Source organism: Odocoileus virginianus, chromosome 32, assembly GCF_023699985.2.
Source record: "Odocoileus virginianus isolate 20LAN1187 ecotype Illinois chromosome 32, Ovbor_1.2, whole genome shotgun sequence".
Lineage (NCBI taxonomy): Eukaryota > Metazoa > Chordata > Mammalia > Artiodactyla > Cervidae > Odocoileus > Odocoileus virginianus.
The window spans coordinates 24,299,165-24,323,444 of NC_069705.1; the positions used below are offsets into that span (position 1 = coordinate 24,299,165).

The 24,280-nt window shown below is 43.1% G+C and overlaps 1 protein-coding gene across 3 annotated transcripts in view; it reads left to right on the forward strand.

The window, feature by feature from the left end:
- PDGFRL (platelet derived growth factor receptor like) overlaps positions 1-24,280 on the forward strand; it is a 78,636-nt gene that overhangs the window by 44,330 nt on the left and 10,026 nt on the right. For all 3 annotated transcript variants that reach the window (XM_070460000.1, XM_070460001.1, XM_070460002.1), the window contains exon 3: positions 16,455-16,606. In XM_070460000.1, the coding sequence (XP_070316101.1) occupies positions 16,455-16,606 (152 nt within the window). The remainder of the gene's footprint in view (positions 1-16,454; positions 16,607-24,280) is intronic.

Consider the following 24,280-nt stretch of genomic DNA (forward strand, 5'->3'; position numbering starts at 1 on the left):
GGCCCCTGGACTCTAAAGCACAGGCTCGACAATTGTGGCACACAGGCTTGGCTGCTCTGTGGCATGTGAGATCTTCCCAGGCCAGGGATTGAACCTGTGTCTCCTGCATTGGCAGATGGATTCTTCAACACTGAGCCACCAGGGAAGCCCTGCATTATCTTTTAAGCATGTGGCTCTGCACGCACGTTATTCTAGGTGGCCTGACGAGGTTTTCTGTATGGTCCATCTCAGGCATGTTAGGCCTCATTTGGGCTTCTGGTAAAAGGGATATCTGTGCCTTGTTTTCTGAGGGCAGGAGGGGAGCTTTCCTTTGTAAAGAAGCTAGATGGCTTGGCAAGCAAGACAAAAAGAAGAGACGCCACTAGCAGACTAGGAGAGAAGGGGATGAGAAGAGAGAGGGAACATTCCAGCACAGCGATCAGAGTGGAGTCAGTGTCCAGCACAGGACACTGGGGAAAGAGAGAGGCTGGCAGGGCTTGGGGGGCGTCACGTGTGCACTCCTGTGAACGAGCTGCGAAATGCCAACCATGACTTCTTCGTAGTTATTTATTTTAAAAGTCTATTTAAAAATTTTATTTATTCTTTGGCCACACCATGCAGCTCTCCGGATCATAGTTTCCTGAGCAGGGACTGAATCTGCACCTCCCCACCCCACCCCACTGCAGATGTTTAGAGAAGTCCCTGACTTCCTTATAAATAATACAGAAAAATCTGACATAAGTCAATGTAGTAGAAAAGACCCAAGTCACATGGTACATCCCTTCACATAAACCACTCTTGGGATTGAAATATTGTAGTTATATTGCAAGGGTTTTGCATAGATCCTTGTTCAGTTCAGTTCAGTTCAGTTCAGTTGCTCAGTCGTGTCCGACTCTTTGGGACCCCATGAACCACAGCACGCCAGGCCTCCCTGTCCATCACCAACTCCCGGAGTCCACCCAAACCCATGTCCATTGAGTCAGTGATACCATCCAACCATCTTACCCTCTGTCGTCTCCTTCTCCTCCTGCCTTCAGTCTTTCCCAGCATCAGGATCAGGGTCCCAATGAGTCAGCTCTTCACATCAGGTGGCCAAAGTATTGGAGTTTCAGCTTCAGCATCAGTCCTCCAAATGAATATTCAGGACTGATTTCCTTTAGGATTGACTGGTTGGATCTCCTTGCAGTCCAAGGGACTCTCAAGAGTCTTTTCCAACACTACAGTTCAAAAGCATCAATTCTTCAGTGCTCAGCTTTCTTTATAGTCCAACCCTCACATCCATGCGTGACTACTATAAAAACCATAGATGGACTTTTGTTGGAAAAGTAATGTCTCTGCTTTTTAATATGCTGTCATATTAAATAGGTTGGTCATAACTTTTCTTCCAAGGAGCAAGAGTCTTTTAATTTCATGGCTTGGATAGATCCTTGGATAGTATTCAAACAGAGAGAGAGAGAGAGACAGACAGACAGAAGATTGCTTAATTTCTGATATTGGAACAAGATTCACTTTGAAGTTCCTCAGTTTGCATATTTGGCTCTGTACTAGATCCTCATCCATATTTCTTTTCATCTTTTTAAAGTCACAAACTGTTGAGCTTTGATATGTCTTACCCAGGATTTGTACTCTGTCGATATGGCTCCATTCCCAGCATATGCTGGAGCAATTCTTTTCTGACACCTTCTTAAAAGGAAGCTTAGAGTAAACACAGGCCTGTGCACACACTTGAAGTACTTGAAGCAAATACTCACTAATCTTTATCTCCCTTGATGCCTTGCACTATTCTTTGTATGTGGTAAAGCTAAATAATTCATGAATGTGAAATGCATGTTGCATAGCAAGGATATTAGATGACATGTTGTCACCTTCTTCCCTTGCCTTTCTGTTTTATGCAATGAAATCATTACAGAGTCTGCAAGGCAGACTGTCTGGGATCCTATAGCTAGGTGGCCCTGGGAAAATTATTTAAACTGACCTTCAACTACTTCTGCAGCTCCAACACTGACTTGGAAAAGTTGCCTAACCTCAGTTTGCTCAGCTACAACATGGGTATAATAATAGCACCTTGAGACTTCCCTGGGGGTTCAGTGGCTGGAACTCCGTGTTCCCAATCCAGGGGGCCTGGGTTTGATCCTTGGTCAGGGAACTAGACCCCACATGCTGCAACTAAAGATCCCATGTGCTACCCTGATGCAGCCAAATAAATAAATATCTTAATCAAAATAATAATAATAGTAGTGCCTACCTCTCAGGATTGTTATGAGGATGAAATCAGTCCAAATGTGCAAAGGGCTTAAAACAGTACTTGCCATATGTTAAGTACCACTTAATTTTAATTATGAGTAGTAGTTTCATCATCACCATCTTATGGGACTGAGAAAGAGTAATGTGTACCTCTGGTGCTTTCAGTTATAATTGTAATGATTGGTTGTTTTGTTGCCTTTGATTCCTTCAGTCACTTGCTGAATGGCTAGTTGTCCATTTGAATCAAAACTGAAGAATTATGAGTAATAATGAGATAATTTAATCAGATCTTCCAAGTTTGGGTTTTTTTTGGGGGGGCAGGGGGAGTGTAGTGTGGGTGTCTGACCATATTTAACAAGATTTACAGGCTCACCAGGGGCACCATTTCTCAGTCAAAATTCCTTCCATTCATTCACTTTGGTAGGATGGAAATCTGTGCCCGTTTCAATTATAAATGTTCATGACCTGGGGCTTCCCTGGTGGCCCTGTGATTAAGACTTCACCTTCTAATACAAGGGGTGGGGGTTCCATCCCTGGTCAGAGAGCTAAGTTCCCACATGTCTGGGGCCAAAAAAAGAGACATAAAACAGAAGCAGTACTGTAAGAAATTCAATAAAGACTTTAATGTCAATAAAGACATTAAAAAAAAAAGGTACACATAAAAAAAAAAATCAGCGACCTAAGTGTATAATGATACTAGATTAGAAACTCTATCGATCAAAGTTGGGAGACTGAATCAAGTACTCTTGTAAATTTCAGTGTCTTCCTCTGGTAAAGGGGGAAAACGGCCTCCTTCCAATGTGCTTGTGAAACCCATCATAGTGACAGTGTCAAAGGAGCGCTGACTCTGTGCCAGGTTCTGTTCTTTTTTTAAAATATGTATAATTGTTTTATAAAAATGAGAGAAAATTATATACGTTTCCTGCATTTTACTTTTAAAAGAGATTATTATTATTATTAAACACCAAAAACATTTTGTATTGGGGTATAGCCAATTAACAATGTTGTGATAGTTTGCGATGAACTGTGAAGGGACTTAGTCATACATATACATGTATCCATTCTTCCCCAGACTCCCCTCCCATCCCAGCTGCCACATAATTTTGAGCTGGGTTCCATATTGCTATACAGTAGGTCCTTGTTGGTTATCCATTTTAAATATTCCGCTGCAAGTCTTGAACTTACTTGAAGAGCTTAGTATGATGCCCAGCCCTCTGTAAGCATGAGGTATGGCTGTTCTTGTTACTTGGAGTCTGAAGAGGTGGATGTAGCCAGATTGGAAGGCGTAAGCTTGAGCTAAGGCATCTGAAGGTCATGGTGGAGGTGGGATTCGAATCCTATCAGTGTGGCTCCAAAGTCCGTGATTGCACGCCTTGAGTGACTGCCACCTCTCACTGCAGCCCTCTGGCCAGCTGCGTTCCAGTCCAGCTCTCTGTTATGCACCCAACTTGCCCTTCGGCACCTTTCAGGGATCACCTCCCTGGGGAATACACACCCTTTATTTAAGAACCTGCCTGCCAATGCAGGAGACATAAGAGACGTGGGTTCTATCCTGGGTTGGGAAGATCCCCTGGTGGAGGCATGGCAACCCACTCCAGTATTCTTGCCTGGAGAATCCCATGGACAGAGGAGCCTGGTGGGCTACAGTCCATGGGGTCACAAAGAGCTGGACACTGCTGAAGTGATTTAGTACACACGCACAAGACTCTGTCAGTCTTGAAGCCTGTCCTGCTCACCTTCCTGGGAATCCCCAGGGCACCCTGCACAGGGGAGCTTGAGAGCAGGGGACTCTTCAGACCTCACTGTGTCCCTGCCTCTCCACTCCCAAGTCTCCCGCTTGATATACACTACTTGAGTATTTATGACCAATGAATTGATAATCTTGGAACCCAGGGCTCACCTCTCACGCCTGTCTTCTAGAATCTGGAGGAAGGACAGGAGCATGGAGGACCCCACCTTTGTCACCGAGATGCACATGGGCCCTGACTCTGGCCCTGTCAGCCTCCTCCTCTGTGCCATCCCGTGACATGGTCCCCTCCAGAAGGGAGTAGGAGGTGACCATACACGAAGCTTCCAGCCTCCACCCAAACACACAGGGTCTGTATATGTAAAGCCAGGGGACCCATTGGAAGACACACATACACACAGATACACACATACAGTCCTAATTTTGGACACTCTTTGAAACCTGGACTGGTCCATCAGAGTTCACCTTGTGTCAGGTCTGAAAGTCCTGTGCCTAGTCACTCAGTCTGTATCAGGCTCTTTGTGACCCCATGGACTGCAGCCTGCCAGGTTCCTCTGTCCATGGAATTTTCCAGGTAAAAATACTGGAGTGGGTTGTCATGCCCTCCTCCAGGGGATCTTCCCAACCCAAGGATCGAACCCAGGTCTCCGTGTTGCAGGCAGATTCTTTACCATAAGAGCTACCAGGGAAGCCCCTGAAAGTCCTGGTTCAGAATAAAAAGATCTGGGGTGTGCCAATGTGCTGGGATATTCAGAGCTGCTCCAATTAATGTAAATTTTGCTTAACTATATACTTTTTGGGCAGCATGTGATTTGTTGCAGCACCTTTTTTTTTCTACCCAATTATTTTTTAAATTAAGCTTTATTAGGAGTATAGTTGCTTCTGTTGTTGTTCAGTCACTAAGTCATGTCCAACTCTTTGTTACCCTATGGACTGCAGCATGTCAAGCTTCCCTGTCCTTCACCATCTCCCAAAGTTTTCTTAACCTCATGTCCATTGAGTCAGTGATGCCATCCAACCATCTCATGCTCTGTACCTTCCTTCTCCTTTTGCCCTCAATCTTTCCCAGGATCAGAGTCTTTTCCTATGAGTCGGCTCTTTGTATCAGGTGGCCAAAGTATTGGAGCTTCAAAATCAATCTTTCCAAAGAATGTTCAGGATTGATTCCTTTAGGATTGACTGGTTTGATCTCTTTGCTGTCCAAGGAACTCTCAAGAGTCTTCTCCAGCACCATAATTCAAAAGCATCGATTCTTTGGTGCTCAGCCTTCTTTATGGTCCAACTCTTACATCTGTACATGACTACTGGAAAAACCATAGCTGTGACTATACAGATCTTTGTCAGCAAAGTGATGTCTCTGCTTTTAAATATGCTGTCTAGGTTCATCAGAGCTTTTCCTCCTAGGAGCAAGTGTCTTTTAATTTCTTGGCTGCAGTCACTGTCTTCAGTGATTTTGGAGTCCAAGAAAATAAAATCTGTCATTGCTTCCACTTTTTCCCCTTCTGTTTTCCATGAAGCGATGGGACCAGATGCCATGATCTTTGATTTTTGAATGCTGAGTTTTAAGCCAACTTAAGATGGTCTGGACTGAGTTAAAAAGCAAACCTGCTATGAAGGAGTTTACCATGTGTGCTTTGCCCTGTGTTCATCCATGTCACACTTTAAACCCACAGACATTGTCATTAGGCCTCTAATGAAGTATATATATGCACAGACACAACAGAATACCACTGAAGCATTAAAAAAAGAATGAAATTTTTCATTTGCAGCAACATGGATGGCCTTGGAAGGTATTATGCTAAGTGAAATAAATCAAAGAAAAAGACTATAATATCACTTATCTGTGGAATCCAAAAATTATAGTAAACTAGTGGCTTTAACAAAAAAGCAGACTCACAGATTTGGAGAACAAACCAGTGGTTACCAGTGGGCAGACGGAAGGGGGAGAAGTAATATAGGAGCAGGGGAATAAGAGATACAAACTATTAGATATAAAAGAAGCTATAAGGATATATTATACAACATGGGTAATACAGTCAATATTTTGTAATAGTCAATATTTATGTATTTTATACAGTTATGATATTTAAAAATTGTGAATTCCAATCTTCCAATTCATCCAATGTTCCTTCCCCCTTTTCATAACTGTTAAGTTTGTTTTCTACTTATGTGACTATTTCTGTATAGCCAGTATTTAATAATAACTATAACTGGAGTATAAATGTTACAAATTGTGAATCACTATATTGTAATCCTGTAATTTATATAATCTTATACAGCTATACTTCAATTAAAAATTTTTTAAAGATTGTTTAAATTTTATCTTTTTTATTTTGGTCTTTCACTCGACATACATACATTGCTTTGACCATAAAAATTTACTTTAAAAATTGTTTCATTTATTTAAATTAAAATGAAATTCATCAAGGGACAGCCAACAAAGAGAAGGTCATCGTAGGAAGACCCTCATCAGACAACAGTTAGAATTGAAATTAACAGCAATGGCCAAGCACATGCTCAGGTTCTAAAAGTACAGACCTGCTCCTGCAATTGAGTTTTGTATTTCTCTGCTTCTTCGATGTAGATGTTCTGAAGCTTTTCACATTCCCCGGTGTAAAATTCTTTAAGCCGATTCTCCAGCTCCGTTAGATCAGTCTGGTGCTGCTGGTTTAGCTTCTGGACAAATCCTTCATAAGCTATTTGCAACTCATTCCTGGCTTTTTCTAACTTCTCACAGGTGGTTGAGACAGTGACTGGAAAGAGATGGAAAAAGGAAAGAGAAGATGACACTCAGCCTGCTAACTGGCTACATCCGTAACACTCACACACAGCTGTGACTCGCAGGGCATAAACACGGGGCTCCCAGTGCTCATTCTCTCGGGACCGGATTCTCAACCATAACGTGCAGGAGAGAAGGGTGAAAGGGAAGGAGAGGACGCGGTCTCTGGCAGCAAAGGGCCAGCTGTCCATCAAGCAGTAGGAGAAGTCCTGGGGCAGAGCCGGGTTCCAAGTGCGGGGCACCGCCCATGTGCTGACCAATCAGTGCAGGGGCCTCCAGGAGGAGAGGCTCTGATTGGCTGAGGTGTCTGAGGCAGGCCAGCCCCTGGGGGGGGGGGGGGGCAGCTGAGAGAGAGAAGGGATGGAGAAGGCAAGACCACAAAGGAGAAACCGACTTTAAGCTTGCACGTGATTGGAGCCAATGTAGGCTCATGACTTCAAAAGTACAGTAAGAAAAACAGAATATTAGATTATATGGAACATGAACCACCGGAACATAAAAACTTTAGGGAAAACACACTGAAAAGCTACACTACAATGTGAATAAATTGAAAGGTTAACATTGTAAAAAGGCAAAGAAATTTGATAAACGTAATTTAAAATCAGACCATCCTAACCTTTCACTACCACTACCCAGAACAGAACTATTAACAATACCTTGCAGAACTTGCACATGAATAAATACCCACACACGCTATAATAAATCCAGAAAGAAAGGGGAGAAAACACTTGCAAACGAAGCAACTTATAATAAGGGATTAATCTCCAAAATACACAAACAGTTCATGCAGTTCAATATCAGATGAACCCAATCAAAACATAGGCAGAAAAGTCAAATAGACATTTCTCCAAAGAAAACATACAGATGGCCAACAAACGCATGAAAAAATGCTCAACATCACTAATTATTCAGTTCAGTTCAGTTCAGTTCAGTTCAGTCACTCAGTTGTATCTGACTTTTTGCGACCCCCTGGACTGCAGCATGCCAGGCCTCCCTGTCCATCACCGACTCCCAGAGCTTACTCACTTACATCCATTGAGTTGGTGATGCCATCCAACCATCTCATTCTCTGTCATCCCCTTCTTCTCCTGCCCTCAATCTTTCCCAGCATCAGTCTTTTCAAATGAGTCAGCTCTTCACATCAGGTGGCCAAAGTATTAGCGCTTCAGATTCAGTATCCATTTTTCCAGTGAAAATTAAGAGATGATTCCTTTAGGATGACTGATTTGATTTCCTTGCTGTCCAAGGGGCTCTCAAGAGTCTTCTGCAGCACCACAGTTTGAAAGCATCAGTTCTTCGGCATTCAGCCTTATGATCCAACTCTCATGTCTATACATGACTACTGAAAAAACCATAGCTTTGACTATAGGACCTTTGTCGGCAAAGTGATATCTCTGCTTTTTAATACAATGTCTAGGTTCATCATAGCTTTTCTTCCAAGGAGCAAACATCTTTTAATTTTGTGGCTGCAGTCACTGTCTGCAGTGATTTTGGAGCCCAAGAAAATAAAATCTGCCATTGCTTCCACTTTTTCCCCATTTATTTGCCATGAAGTTATGGGATCACATGCCATAATCTTAGGTTTTTAAATATTGAGTTTTAAGCCAGCTTTTTCACTCTCCTCTTACATCCTCATCAAGAGGTTCTTCAGTTCCTCTTTGCTTTCTGCCATTAGAGTGATATCACCTGCATATCTGAGGCTGTTGATATTTCTCCCTGCAGTCTTGATTCCCCCCTTGATTCATCCAGCCCAGCATTTCGCATATGTACTCTGCATAGAAATTAAATAAGGTGAAAATATACAGCCTTGATGTACTCCTTTCCAAATTCCGAACCAGTCCATTGTTCCATGTCTGGTTCTAACTGTTGCTTACTGACTGCATACAGGTTTCTCAGGGGTCAGGTAAAGTGGTCTGGTATTCCCATCTCTTTAAGAATTTTCCACAGTTTGTTGTGATCTACACAGTCAAAGGCTTTAGCATAGTCAATGAAGCAGGAGATGTTTCTCTGGAATTACCTTGCTTTTTCTATGATCTAATGGATGTTGGCAATTTGATCTCTGGTTCCTCTGCCTTTTCTAAATCCAGTTTGTATGTCTTGAAATTCTTGGTTCACATACTGTTGAAGTCTAGCTTGAAGGATTTTGAGCAGTACCTTGCTAAATGTGAAATGAGCCTGTGAAATGAGCACAATTGTAGGTAGTTTGAATATTCTTTGGCATTGCCTTTCTTTGGGATTGGAATGAAAACTGACCTTTTCCTGTCCTGTGACTTTACAAAGTAGCTGCTTTACAATGTTGTTATTTTCTTCTGTACATCAAAGTGAATCAGCTCTCCACATACAGATATCCCCTCTTTTTTGGATTTCCTTACCATTTAGGTCATCACAGTGTTACCCTACCCCTCTGTCTCTATAGTTTTGTCTCTATGTCTATTTCTGCTTTGCAAATAATAGAACATTCATATAATAATGAATAAATAAATAATAGAACATGCAAATAGTAATTATTTGCAAATAATTTCTGCTTTGCTTCATTTTTCTAGGTTCCACATATATGTGTTAATACATGATATTAGGTTCTCTTTTTCTGACTTACGTCACATTGTATGGTAGTCTATAACTCCATCCACATCTCTGCAAATGGCACATTTTTGTTCCTTTTGATGCCTGAGTAATCTTCCATTGTGTACATGTACCACATTTTATTTATCCATTCATATGTCAATGGACATTTAGGTTGCTTCCACACCCTGGTTATTAGAAATAGTGCTGCAATAAACATTGAGTGCATGTATCTTTTCAAACTATGTTTTTTTCCAGGCATATGCCCAGGAGTGTAGTTATTGGGTCATATGGTAGCTCTATTTTTAGTTTTTTAAGGAAACTCTCTACTGTTCTCCATAGTGGCTGTAACCATTTACATTCCCACCAACAGTATAGGAGGCTTCCTTTATCTCCACATCCTTTCCAGCATTTATTGTTTGTGGATTTTTTTTTTTTTTATGGTGTGCATCCTTCTTTGTATTCGATTATTTTTTTATGCTCTGGGCATGGCATAGGGGGAGAATTTTGTGATCCAGCAAATGGCCCAGGAAAGTTCTCAAGTCCTGCAGAAAAGAAACAACAAGGCTGACTCCTGCAAAGTTTTGCTACCCTGTTCCCACTCTGCTGTCCAGCCCCCTTCTTATCTCTGTCAGCTTGTCATCTGTCAGAGAAATCCTACTGGGTGACTCTTGCTTTCTCTAAAGGTGCAAGGGGAGACATCCATCACCATTAGATCATGCCTGAGAGGTTGGAGTTGTCCTGAAACTACATCCAACGTCTTCTTCTCCTCTGCCTTGACTTCAGTGGGTGTTCATTCTACTCAGTACATCTGTCCATCTTCCTTCCAGGCCCATTCATTAAGCAGCTGGGCCTTTATATCCTGACCGATTTTTTTCTAATTATTTTACTATATTTTACCATAAGTATGCTCTTTTTTCTATTATGGTAGTATTAATGATACAGAATTCTATTATTTTCTGTTGACCAATCATGATATGATGGGATTAAGTGAATAATAGTTACATGATCACAATAGTAAAAGATGTTTATCAGTTTTCACAATCAATAGCCAGACAAAAAATAAAAGATAATTACATTTGCAAGCAATAATGGAAAGAGGATTAAACTAACAATGTAAAATAATTACATACAGTTCTGGGGTTAAGTAGAATGACAGGGTAAGTGGAAGTGCATACATGCACGTAGTCTCATCTGCTCAGCCAGTCTGTCCTTTGTTCAGCTGGCGCATTTAACTCATTTACAGTTAAAGTAATTATCGATATGTATGATCCTATTAGTGGCTTCCCTGGTGGCTCAGTCGGTAAAGGGTCTGCCTACAATGTGGGAGACCTGGGTTTGACCCCTGGATGGGGAGGATCCCCTGAAGAAGGAAATGGAGACTCACTCCAGTATTCTTGCTTGGAGAATCCCCCTGGATGGAGGAGCCTGGTGGGCTACAGTCCACAGGGTCACAAAGATTTGGACATGACTGAACGACTTTCACTTTTACTTTCATTTCACTATTACCATTTTCTTAGAGGTTTTGGGTTTGTTTTGTGTAGGTCTTTTTCCTTCTTGTGCTTCCTCCCTAGAGAAGTTCCTTTAGCATTTGTTGTAAAGCTGATTTGGTGGTGTTGAATTCTCTCAACTTTTGCTTGTCTGGAAACCTTTTGATTTCTCCATCAGATCTGAATGAGAGTCTTGCTGGGTATTCTTGGTTGTAGATTCTTCCCTTTCATCTCTTTGTGGATTTTTTGATGATGACAATTCTGACTTGTGTGGGGTGACCCTCATTGTAGTTTTGATTTGCATTTCTCTAATAATTAGTGATGTTGAGTATCTTTTTGTGTGTTTCTTGGCTATCTCTATGAGCTCTCTGAAGAAATGTCTGTTTAGTTCTTCTACCCATTTTTTTGAGTGGGTTATTTATTTTTTTATATTGAGCGGCATGAGCTGTTTGTATATTTTGGAGACTAATCCCTTGTTGCTTCATTTGCAAATATTTCCTCCCATTCTGAAGTTTGTCTTTTTGTCTTTTTATGGTTTCCTTTGCTGTGCAAAATCTTTTACATTTAATTAGGTCCCATTTATTTATTTTTACTTTCAACACTCTAGAAAGTAGGTCAAGAAAACATCTTGCTGTGATTTATGTCAAAGAATGTTTTGCCTATGTTTTTCTCGAAGAGTTTTATAGTGTCTGGCTTTACATTTAGGTCTTTAATCCATTTTAGTTATTTTTGTGTATGGTATTAGGCCTTTTTTTTTTTTTTTTCAGTTCTACCAGTTTATTGCTACCAACCCATTTCCCTCCACCCTCCTCATGCGTGCATACTCAGTCATGTAACCCCATAAACTGGGGTTCATGAGCCTGCCAGGCTCTTCTGTCCATGGACTTTTCCAGGCAAGAATACTGGAGTGGGATGCCATTTCCTTCTCCATAGGAGGGTGTTCTAATTGCATTCTTTTACATGTAGCTGTCCAATTTTCCCAGCACCATTTATTGAAGAGGCTGTCTTTTCTCTATTGGGTATTCTTGCCTCCTTTGTCATAGATTAGGTGACCATAGGGTAGCACTTCTTTTATTTTTCAGAGTGATTATTTTTTAATTAAGAAAAATTTTATTGAAGTATAACTGATTTATGATCTTGTGTTCATTTCTTCTGTACAGCAAAGTGACTCAGTTATACCTGTATATTCTTTTTCATATTCTTGTCCATTATGGTTTATTACAGGATATTGAATATAGTTCCCCATGTTCTACAGTAGGACCTTGTTGTTTATCCATCCTGTGTGTAATAGTTTGTATCTACCAACCTCCAACTCCCAGTGCTTCCCTCCCTTACCCCAGCCCCATGCCCTTGGCAACCACATCTATTCTCTATGTCTGTGAGTCTGTTTTGTTGCAGCACCCTTTTTAAAAAAAAAGAAAAAGCTCCACTCAAACTTCACATCTTGTACCTCTTCCATTTGGGGGGGGGGGGGCGTTGTGAAGTGGTTATAGGAGGAGGGGCAAGGGTCTGCGATTGAAGCCTCTTTGGAGTGGGCTTTTTGGGACTCAGTGCAGACTCTGTCCCCAGAGGCCTGAGGTCACATCCTAACCTCTTAGATGTCCTGCCACATGGACTATGTGATCCCACTAGTAAAAATGGACATTCTAAACCCAGGCATTTAAACTGTAATCCTGCTAAATAATTTGTTTCCTGTTTTATATTGTTGATACAGAAGAGGGGGTGGAAAAATCCAGAAATGTTTTCCAGTGCATTTCCTTCCTTCCACCCCCAGTCCTGCTAAAGATACAGCATGGTGCTGGGGTTAGTCCCAAGAACTGCATTTTTATGTGGCCAGGTTCTCTCCTGGTAGAAATGGCATCTTATAATTTCTATAACTACTGTACCAGTACCTGCTGGGTGCACAGAAAGTGCTCAGTACACTTATTGATCTCTTACTGACTTTGTACCCCAGGGCACAGCTCTATGGTGAGGAATGTTGTTGTTCAGTCACTAAGTCCTGCCTGACTCTTTGTGACCCCATGGACTGCAGCACACCAGGCTTCCTTGTCCTTCACCAGCTCCTGGAGTTTGCTCAAACTCTTGTCCATTGAGTCGGTGATGCCATCCAACCATCTCACCTTCTGTTGTCCCCTTCTCCTCCTGCCTTCAATCTTTCCCAGCATGAGGGACCTTTCCAGTGAGTCGGCTCTTCACATCAGGTGGCCAAAGTATTGGCTCCGTGGCCTGATATTATGGTTTACCTGGGAACTTTCACTTCCGTTTTGTCTCCACCTTTTCATCTTTTATCTGCTGAAATCAAACTCCATCCTCACAACTGAAATTACTCTTCTGGTTGCCAAAGATTTTCATTCTGCCAGATGAAGTGTGTGTGTGTGCGTGTGTGTGGAGGTGGGGAGGACATGGATCAGAATGAAAAGCATCTGATGGGTTTAACCATCAATTTCTTGACTGTTTCTCCTTGATGATCCCTTTTCCTGATTCTACTTCTTCCCTCCCTCCACCTCTTTTTTTCCTGCTGGTCTCCTGGTTTGTCTCTAGAGTTTGTCCTCAGCCTTCCCTTTTCTGTCCACACTCTTCCTCACTGAGTTCACTCATTCTTTAGTTCCTGCTCATAGCCCCTGTAGATGGTACCCCTAAATATAAATCTAGAGCTGTTTTTACTCCTCTGTGCCTGGCCTGGATTTCCAGTGATTCACAAAACATCCACACTTACCTGACTGTAAATTCAGAATATCCAACCGTGAATGTATTACTTGCTCACCCCCATCTCCTTTCTCTTCTTAGCTATGCCATTTTAGTTAAAACCCCACTCTTTCCATCATGTGGAAATACAAACTGAGAGGTTATTATCCATGTGTCTTTCTTCCATCTTGTATACCCAGTCTGTCACGAATCTTCCTCAAGAAAACAAGTCTTGTTTTCGAGTCTGTTCCACTGCTGACACCCAGCCTGGCCCCAGCACTGGCTGTTCATCCCAGTAAGAGCCTCTCCCTCCCCCTCCCTCCTCCTCCCTCCTCCCCCTCCTCCTCCCTCCTCCCCCTCCTCCTCCCTCCTCCTCCCTCCTCCTCCCTCCCCCCCCTCCTCTCCTCCTCTCCCTGGCCCGTTCTCCCCACTTTCTAGGAGTGGCTAAGGGGGGCCCTCACTCCCCACCTCCAAACCTGAGGGTGGTCCCTGCTCCCTGCTGAGCACAATGTATATCCCTCCCAGTGTTCTCAACCACGAGCCCCGTGACTGCCACCCCCTCCTTCCATCTCCTTCTGTGATTAGTGGATTAAATCCCCAAGTCATCAAGTGCCTGCTACCCACTACGCACCAGGGAGACGGCAGTGATCTGAACAGAGCAGGTCCCTCCCAGCCCCAGCAAGTTCAGCCTTCAGCCCCCTGCCGGCCCCCCACCCCACCTTCCCAGCCTGTCCAGCCTGTCCCACCTCCTCCTCAAAGCTGCCCTCAACCTTCCCACCCACAGTGAGGAATCCCTTCTCTGGATTCCTATTGCTCTTGCTGTGGGCATCACTTTAGCTACTCTCTGATGTCCTCATGACTATTAGTTTTAGCTCCTCAGCTGGGTTGTAATATCCTCGATGGCCACTTTTATTTGGGCCGAGGGCCATCCACAATGTTGGATGTGCCTATCTGTTGTATTATTCATAGTGACTACTACTAATCTACCCGTGTATGTAATTAAGATACAGTTAGGATAGCACAATGAACCAGGCGTGGCAGCAAGTGCTGTAGATGCATTTGTCATCTAATGAGTGGGTAGTGGGCACACACGTAATTGATTTAAGGAAGACAGTCTTGTTCAGTTGTTCTCCAGTTGTGGGTCTCAGGAAAGTCCTGTTTGCTCTCTGAGACCCGGTCTCCTCATTCACAAAATTGGGAGCTGGATTCCTGCTTTTTAAGGTTCTTTCCAGTTCCAAAACTGCTATGCAACTTCATGTCAGTCCCCTCGTTTCTAGAGAACTTTTGCTTTGTGCTGTGCGCAGATTTGTTGCTCAGAGAATATAAGGCAAATAGGGCGGTATCCCTGCCCTCAAAGTTGTCCCCGTGCATTGTAGTAACAGGAAGCCAGAGGTATTGGATGGGTGAGGGGGAGGGAGCCGGTTACATCACTGGGAGAAATAGGGCGATTCCTGAGTTGGTTCTAATTAGAAGCTTCCTGAAGGAGGAGAGATTTCCGTGCAGTTGACTGGTGCAGTGGGAGTACAGAGGCACCTCCTGGCAGAACTGGTGGGCTGAGCAGCGATTCCACAGAGGCCAGGACAGGCTGTGTTGAAGACCAACCAGCCCGACGTGGTCCTGTGTGCTAAATTTAAAGTGGTGACTGAACCTGTGTTATAGCCACCTACAATGGAAGAATCTCGACTGTGTCAGAAAAGTATGTGGATCCCAGAGGGGTGAGGCATGTGCATATTGGAGATGCACCCTCGGTTAGGATCATTTATTTTGGCATCCTCACAGGCTGAGGCCATAGAGGGTGGGCGGGGGGTGGGGGGTGGGGGTCAAACCAAGGATGATACATTTGGGTTCTTAACATAATATAATACAGGGAATTACCATGACAATTGGCTAATCCCAGAGATGATAATAACACATGTTTCTTTCTGTCCTCATTTCAATGAGGACCTGAAGGGGTTGGCAAGTATATTCACATGCAACATGATAAAAATATAAGAGATAAAAAATGAGGAAATAAAGGTAGAAATAATAGTTTGAGGCCAGATGAGAAGCAGTCCAAAGCTCTAAATACTTGACCAAAGGTGGGCACATGATTGGAGCTCCACATCTTAGCAATCATGCATTTTTTCCTCGTTGTTCAGTTGCTAAGTTGTGTCCAACTCTTTGTGACACCATGGACTGCAACATGCTAGGCTTCCTTGTCTTCACTATCTCCCAGAGTTTGCCCAAACTCATGTCCATTGAGTCAGTGATGCCATCCAACCATCTCACCCTCTGTTGTCCCCGCTTCTCCTCCTGCTCTCAATCTTTCCCAGCATCAGGGGCTTTTCTAGTGAGTTGGTTCTTCACATCAGGTGGCCAAAGTATTGGAGCTTCAGCATCAGTCCTTCCAATGAATATTCAGGGTTGATTTCCTTCAGGATTGACTGGTTTGATCTCCTTAAGGGGAAGTTCTTATCTGAAATATAGTAATTCAGCATCTCAAAGATTCCAAGCTTGTGTTCAGAGACTTATTCTTACTGATTAAAGAGGTTTTGCATCCTGGATATGGCTGTATGCTTTCATTCACTTTGACTGCTGTTAAGTAAACTCATTAGAAACCAAAACTGAAGGCAAAATGCCCACCCAAGGCTTTGTGGCTGAATGTGTGTGACTGCATTGCAACACACCAGTGATTTTACTTAAGGAAACCCCAGTTCTGAGGTCGAAGAGAATGTCTTCTCTTGAGAAAATGTCATTGTCATTGATGTCAAATGTCACTGTCTCAGCCTACTGCTAAGAGAGGCTTTCCCTTCTGCCTCCTCACCTACCCCCAACACACTTTTCCCCCAGTACACCCTTTTATTCATCAGTGCCATCTGAGAAGGGCCCTCTGCCCGGAGCCTTGGGGCTTCACGTGTGAGGGTGATGGAGCAGAGAGACATGGGTGCTGGGTCCCGGCCCCGGTGACCAGCTTTGCTCTTGTTGACAGTGTGAAGCAGCATGAACGCTACGGCCAGCTGACCCTGGTCAACTCCACCGCAGCCGACACGGGCGAGTTCAGCTGCTGGGGACAGCTCTGCACCGGCTACGTCTGCAGGAGGGACGAGGCCAAGACAGGCTCCACCTACATCTTCTTCACAGGTAAGAGGCTGGCTGCATTGGCAGAACTCTCCAGACTTCTGGACTTGCCCATATTAAAGGTTCCCTCTGTCTGCCGGTTATCAGATAAGGACAATGAGAACACTCCCTGTTTCCCAGACTCTGAAAAGCTCAGGCTTTACATCTATTATTTCATGTAAGTCTTGCAATAACTCTTCAGGGTAAGTGTGTGTGTATGTGTGTGTATATATATATATATATATATATATGTACTTTTTTTTTCAATGAGAAAGTTGAGGTTGAGGGAGATAAGTAAGTCCTTCAGTCAGATGGCAGGAAGTGGCTGGACCAGCATTTGCACCCAGAACTGTCTGGTCCCAGAGTCTGTACTTGCATTGTCCAATATGGCAGCCAGCAGACGTGTGGTGGCACTAGCGGTAAAGACTCTGCCTGCCAATTCAGGAGGTTTAAGAGATGCAGGCTCTACCCCTGGATTGGGAAGATCCCCTGGAGAAGGAAATTGCAACTCACTCCAGGATACTTGCCTGGAGAATCCCTATGGACAGAGGAGCTTGGCAGGTAACAGTCCGTGGCGTCACAGACAGTCAGACGGACTGAGTGACTAAGCACACACATAAGACTTAATAACCGATCTGCTGTGTCAGGGGAAGGACTGAAGGCAGGAGGAGAAGGGGACGCCAGAGGATGAGATGGTTGGGTGGCATCACCACCTCAATGGACATGAGTTTGAGCAGGCTGCAGGAGTTGGTGATGGACATGGAAGCCTGGCATGCTGCAGTCCATGGGGTTGCAAAGAGTCGGGCATGACTGAGTGACTGAACTGACTGACTGATGTCAAGGGAAAGAAGATGGTATGGGCGTGGATTTGAGACTATGGATTTGAAGTTGAGGTGTGTGTGACTATTCAAATGTCATTGGGGATTAGTTAAAATTAAATAAGGTCAAGACTTCTCTGGCAGCCCAGTAGTTAAGACTCTGTGCTTCCAATGCAGGTTCAACCCCTGGTCAGGGAACTAAGATCTCACATGCCATGAGGCACAGCCAAAAGAAAAAAAAATGTTCTCTACCATGCCAAGGCTATACAAATATTTTTTTAAATTCTTTTAAATTAAACAAAGCTAAAAATTCAGTATCCCAGTGACCCTTGCCATGTTTCAAGTGCTTCATTGGCACCTGTGGCCAGTCTCTACCCTCCTGGACAGTGGATTCAGAACAGCCATCAGCACAGAGGGCTCGAGCATGGCCTGGCTGTAGACATCCAGTCACTGCGCTCTCACAATCTCTGGTGACCTCCTTTCTGGAGCTGCCGTTGTCAGAGAATGCCTGGCTGACGGTCTCCTTGAGTTTGTCCTTGTGAGTACCACGAGCTGAGGTTTGGGACAGCGTTCCACAGGCTGGAGCGGCTCCAACCCTGACACCTGCGCCCAAGTGTCGGTCCTTGGTCAATCCTGGCACACCGAGGCCTTGACACTGCAGGCCAGGGGCCTCTCCTCCCCTGCAGGGCCAGGGCCAGGTTTGCCAGTTGGAACTTGCTTGGAGAAGCAGGCGCTGCAGGGTGGCTTGCCAGCCTTTTCCACTGCTGAGCTCTCTATGTTCTAAGGTTTGGGGAAGGTGTTCTCCAGCAAGGCTCAGAGGTCAGGGACAGCTTTCCAGAATCTTTCAAATGCCCCAGTGCTGCTGGTGTCTGAGGCGTTTCAGGTGGGTCCAGGAGGCCGCCTTAGTGTCTGGGCAGGCTCTGTCATGAGGTTTGTCTACATCCTGAATCTATCTGTTGTACCTGTAGATTTCCCGTGACTCAGATCTACAGCTCAGATGACTGTAGGCTCTAACCTTTAATGAACACTTCAGCAAAATCTCATACGTTCTCCCATCCTGCCCAAAGAGCTCCTCTCTGGCAAGCAGATACATCAGCAGAGTGCTCTGTGATTCCGGAGACACATGCATCTCATTTAATTTCCACAATGCTTGGAGGAAATTAGAAGAAGCTACCTAATTATCTCTTTTTTAGAAATAATCAGGGAAGCTTCCCTGATAGCTTAGTGGGTTAAGAATCTGCCTGCGATACAGGAGACACAGGAGATGTAGGTTCGATCCCTGGGTTGGGAAGATCCTCTGGAGCAGGGAATGGCAACCCACCCTAGTGTTCTTGCCTGGAAATCCCATGGACAGAGGCGCCTGGTGGGCTACAGTCCATGGGGTTGCAAAGAGTTGGACATAACTGAGCGACTCTGCACACTAGAAATAATAATGCTGATGCTAAGATAAAACAGGGCAAGGTGACTTGTTCCACATTCCTTCACTTCAAGCAGCGGAGTGAAGAGTCAGATCCCTTTTTTTCTGGTCCAGGATCCAGTGTTCTTCCTGCCTTAACCCACTGATTGATTGATTGATTGATCAACTGACTTGTTGACTGATTGACTACTGTGCTGGGTCTTACTTGCAGGAAGTAAATTGTTAGTTGCAACATGTGGGATCTAGTTCCCTGACCAGGGATCGAACCTGGGCCCCCTGCATTAGGACCATGGAGTCCTAGCCACTGGACCACCAGGGAAGTCCCTTAACCTATTTTTTAAATAGGTTAGAAATTAGGTTATGTGTGTCTGGAAAGATTGACAGACACACATAAGCTAGCATACTGGCATCGTCAGGATTGCTAACAGGTGTTCATGGGCCATTGCTTCTGAGCCTCATTCTGGATTGTGCCACCCACAAGTTCCCATGTGCCCATAGAATGGTACCACACTAGGAAGCAGCAGTGGAAAGATTAATTAAGACTCACAGGATCTGTTATTCTGGACAAGGACTGATGCCATGTTTCAAGTTGCAGAATGAAAATTCTTTGCTGTGATTAGCACTGTTGTGTCTTCCCCAAATAATGGTTATTAAAACTGAGATTATTGAAGACCTAACTTTGAGCAGAAAGTCTCCTTGGGTAATAGGTTCTCTGAGTTCTGGAGGCAGATCCTCTTTCTTAATTTATGGAAGCCCTTTTGTGTATCACAGGAAGGCTGAAAAATAAACATTTCAACTTTCAAAAAAACCTGCATGAGAGATGTGACTTAATGGATTGTATTGTTTTCTTATTCCTCAACACTGAGAGTCCAGTTGAATTTTCAGGATAGGGTTTAGCGCTTTGTCTTTTCAGGCATTAGAGAACCAAGATGGGCTGTTATGGAGGCTGTTGGCTCTGGAGTCTCTCAGAACATGTGCTTCCCCACCACCCACACAGAAAAACGTCTGGCATCCATTATGTGTGTGTGTTTCCTAGAGTTTGATTGTAAACACTGTGAAGCTTCTTTTGACTGTTAATTTGTTCAATTTTTGATTAAGCAACTGCTACAAGTTATATTTATATTCAATCTTCATCCAGGAGGTTCTCAGAGGGTTTTTTCCCTCCTCTGCTCTAACTTTGTATTGAAGTATGACTTATACTAAGGGAAATACATAAATCACAACTCTGCAGCTTAGTGAATGATCCTCAAGTTAACCACCTCCCAGATCATGTAACCACCTCCCAGATCAAGACCAGGGGGTGGGGTGCGGGGAAACGTTACCAGCAGCAGGGCTTCCTCATAGTAAGAGGCATGGGCTCCAGTTTACACGTGTGGTAAACCATATGAACCAGCACTTTACCAAGTATGGAGTTTGTTATAACTTGGATTTTAGTTTATAGCCTATTAACTCTAATGTTTTTGAAATCTTACATTTCTGTGTGTTTTGTTTTTTAAAGCAATGTTTGTCATCCACTTGAGTAGATACCAAGCATATTTGTAGAGGCATTTGTGATCTATAATTTTAAATATAAACTTGAACACATTTTTTTTTTTTGGTAGATGGATTCTACTGATGGCAGAATTTTTTTACTTTAAAAGAAATTCAGTTTTCACAATTTATCAAGTTACAACAATTCAACTGAATTAATAAAAATATGTATATGCTCAATAAATGTCCAGGAATGAATAAATGAAAATTGGACAGATTTAATTTATAGATAGTAATTTGCTTACTCATTCAAATATTCTTTCTGCAGCCTTGCTTACTTCATTCACTTGGCAAATACATTTTATTTTTCTGTTGGTTAAGGCAACTGGTGTGGTCCCTTCTTTCAAAACATGGATTAGAGTATAGGAAATAAGGCCTCATTTTTGTGTTCTGAAATTCAAATTGTTCACTTATTCTACTGGCTTTGCACGCACATTGGTTCAGATTCCTGTTGTTGTTCAGTTGCCAAGTCTTGCCAGACTCCTTGAGACCCCACTGCCTGCAGCATTCCAGGCTTCCCTATCCCTCGTCATCTCCTGCAGTTTGACCAAGTTCATGTCCATTGATTTGGTGATGCCATCCAACCATCTCATCCTGTGTCGTCCCCTTCTCCTCCTGCCTTCAATCTTTCCCAGCATCAGGGTCTTTTCCAATGAGTCAGTTCTTTGTATCAGGTGGCCAAAGTATTGGAGTTTAAGCTTCAGCATCAGTCCTTCCAATGAATATTCAGGACTGATTTCCTTTAGGATTGACTGGCTGGATCTCCTTGCAGTCCAAGGGACTCTCAAGAGTCTTTTCCAGCACCACAGTTCAAAAGCATCAATTCTTTGGTGCTCAGCTTTCTTTATGGTCCAGCTCTCACATCCATACATGACCACTAGAAAAACCATAGCGTTGACATTTGTCAGGAAAGCGATGTCTTTTCTTTTTAACACACTGTCTAGGTTTGTCATAGCTTTCTTGCCAGAAAGCAGTTGTCTTTTAATTTCATGGCTGCAGTCACCATCCTCAGTGGTTTTAGAGCCCAAGAAGAGGAAATCTGTCACTGCTTCCACCTTTTCTCCTTCGGGTGCCATGATCTTAGTTATTTTAATATTGAGTTTTAAGACAGATTTTTCATTCTCTTCCTTCACCCTCATCAAGAGGCCCTTTAGTTCCTCTTCGCTTTCTGCCCTAAGGGTGGTGTCTTCGGTGTATATGAGGTTATTGATATTTCTCCCCATAATCTTGATTCCAGCTTGTGCTTCATCTAGTCTGGCATTTCACATGATGTACTCTGCATATAAGTTAAATAAGCAGGGTGACAATATACAGCCTTGACATACTCCTTTCCCAATTTGGAACCAGTCCATTGTTCCATGTCTGGTTCTAACTGATGCTTTTTGACTTGCATGTAGGTTTCTCAGGAGGCAGGTAAGGTGCTCTGATATTCCCATGTCTTTAAGAATTTTCCACAGTTTGTTGTGATCCACACAGTCAAAGATGTTAACGTAGTCAGTGAAACAGAGGTAGATGTTTTTCTGCAATTCCCTTGCTTTCTCTATGAGCCAACTGATGTTGGCAGTTTGATCTCTGGTTTCTCTGCCTTTTCCAAAACCAGCTTGAACATCTGGAAGTTCTCTGTTCACATAATGCTGAAGTCTAGCTTGAAGGATTTTGGGCATATCCTTACTAGCATGGGAGATGAGTGCAATTGTCTTGTGGTTTGAACATTCTTTAGTACTGCCCTTTCTTGGAAATTGGGATGAGGATTGACCTTTTCCAGTCCTGTGGCCACTGCTGGTTTTCTAAATTTGCTGACAGATTGAGTGCAGCATTTTAAAAGCACCGTCTTGTAGGATTTTAAATAGCTCTGCTGGAATTCCATCACCTCCACTAACTTTATTGGCAGCAGTGCTTCCTAAGGCCTGCTTAACTTCACACTCCACAATGTCTGGCTCTGGGTAAGTGACCACACCATCATGGTTAACTGGGTCATTAAGATCTTTTTTGTGTAGTTCTTCTGGGGATTCTTGACATTTCTTCTTGATCTCTTCTGCTTCTATTAGGTCTTTACCGTTTCTGTCCTTTATTGTGCCCATCTTTAGATGAAATACTCCTTTGATATTACCAGTTTTCTTGAAGAGATCTCTAGCCTTTCCCCTTATGCTGTTTTCCTCTATTTCTCTGCACTGTTTATTGAAGAAGGCCATCTTGTCTCTTCTTGCTACCCTCTGGAACTCTGCACTTAGTTGGGTATACCTTTCCCTTCCTCCCTTGCTTTTTACTTCTCTTCTTTCCTCAACTATTTATAAAGCTTCCTCAGACAACCACTTTGCCTTCTTGCATTTCTTTTTCTTTGGGATGGTTTTGTTCGCTGCCTCCTGTACAATATTCCAAACCTCTATTCATAGTTCTTCAGGCACTCTGTTTACTGATCTAATCCCTTGAATCTATTCATCACCACCACTGTATATTCATAGGGGATTTAAGTCATACCCAACTGGCCTAGTGGTTTTCCTCATTTTCTTTAGTTTAAGCCTGAATTTTGCTATGAGGAGCTGATGATCTGAGTCACAGTCAGCTCCCGGTCTTGTTTTTGCTGACTGTATAGAGCTTTTCCATCTTTGGCGGCAAAGAATGTAATCAATCTGATTTTGGGATTGACTATTTGGTGATGTCCATGTGTAAAGTTGTTTTCTGTGTTGTTGAAAAAGGGTGTTTGCTATGACAAGTGCATTCTCTTGGCAGAATTCTGTTAGCCTTTGCCCTGCTTCATTTTGTACTCCAAAGCCAAACTTGCCTGTTATTCCAGATATCTCTTGACTTCCTACTTTTGCATTCCAGTCTCCTATGATGAACAGGACATCTCTTTTTTTGGTGTTAGTTCTAGAAGGTCTTCTAGGTCTTCACAGAACTGATCAACTTCAGCTTCTTCAGCATCAGTGATTGGGGCATAGACTTGGATTACTGTGATGTTGAATGGTTTGCCTTGGAAATGAACTGAGATCATTCTGTTGTTTTTTGAGGATGAACCTAACTACTACATTTTGAACTCTTTTATTGATTGTGAGGGCTGCTCCATTTCTCCTGAGGGATTCTTGTCCACAGTAGTAGATATAATGGTCATCTGAATTAAATTCACCCATTCCTGTCCATTTTAGTTCCCTGATTTCTAAGATGTCGATGTTCACTCTTGCCATCTCCAGCTTGACCATGTCCGATTTACCTGGATTCATGGTCCTAACATTCCAGGTTCCTAGGTAATACTGTTCTTACAGCATCAGATTTTACTTTCATCACCAGACACACACGCAACTTAGTGTTGTTTCTGCTTTGGCCCAGATGCTTCATTCTTCGTGGAGCTATTAGTAATTGCCCTTCACTCTTCCCAGTAGCCTACTGGACACCTTCTGACCTGGGAGGGCTCACCTTTCAGTGTCATATCTTTTTGCCTTTTTATACAGTTCATGGGATTCTCACTGCAAGTGTACTGGAGTGATTTACCATTCCCTGCTCCAGTGGACCACATTTTGTCAGAACTCTCCACCATGACCTGTCCATTTTGGGTGGCCCTACATGGCATGGCTTATAGCTTCATTGAGTTACACAATCCCCTTTGCAAGACAAGGCTGCGATCCATGAAGGGGTCAGATTCCTGTGCAAAACCTTAAAACAAAAGTTATTTCTGAATCTAACAATCACACCTTCCTTAAATATTTTCTAAAAAGATATCTTTACTTTCTTGGGCTCCAAAATCACTGCCGATGGTGACTGCAGCCATGAAATTAAAAGACAATTACTCCTAGGAAGAAAAGTTATGAGCAACCTAGATAGCATATTAAAAAAGGAGAGATGTTACTTTGCCTTTAAAGGACTGTATAGTCAAAGCTATGGTTTTTCCAGTAGTCATGTATGAATGTGAGAGTTGGACTATAAAGAAAGCTGAGTGCT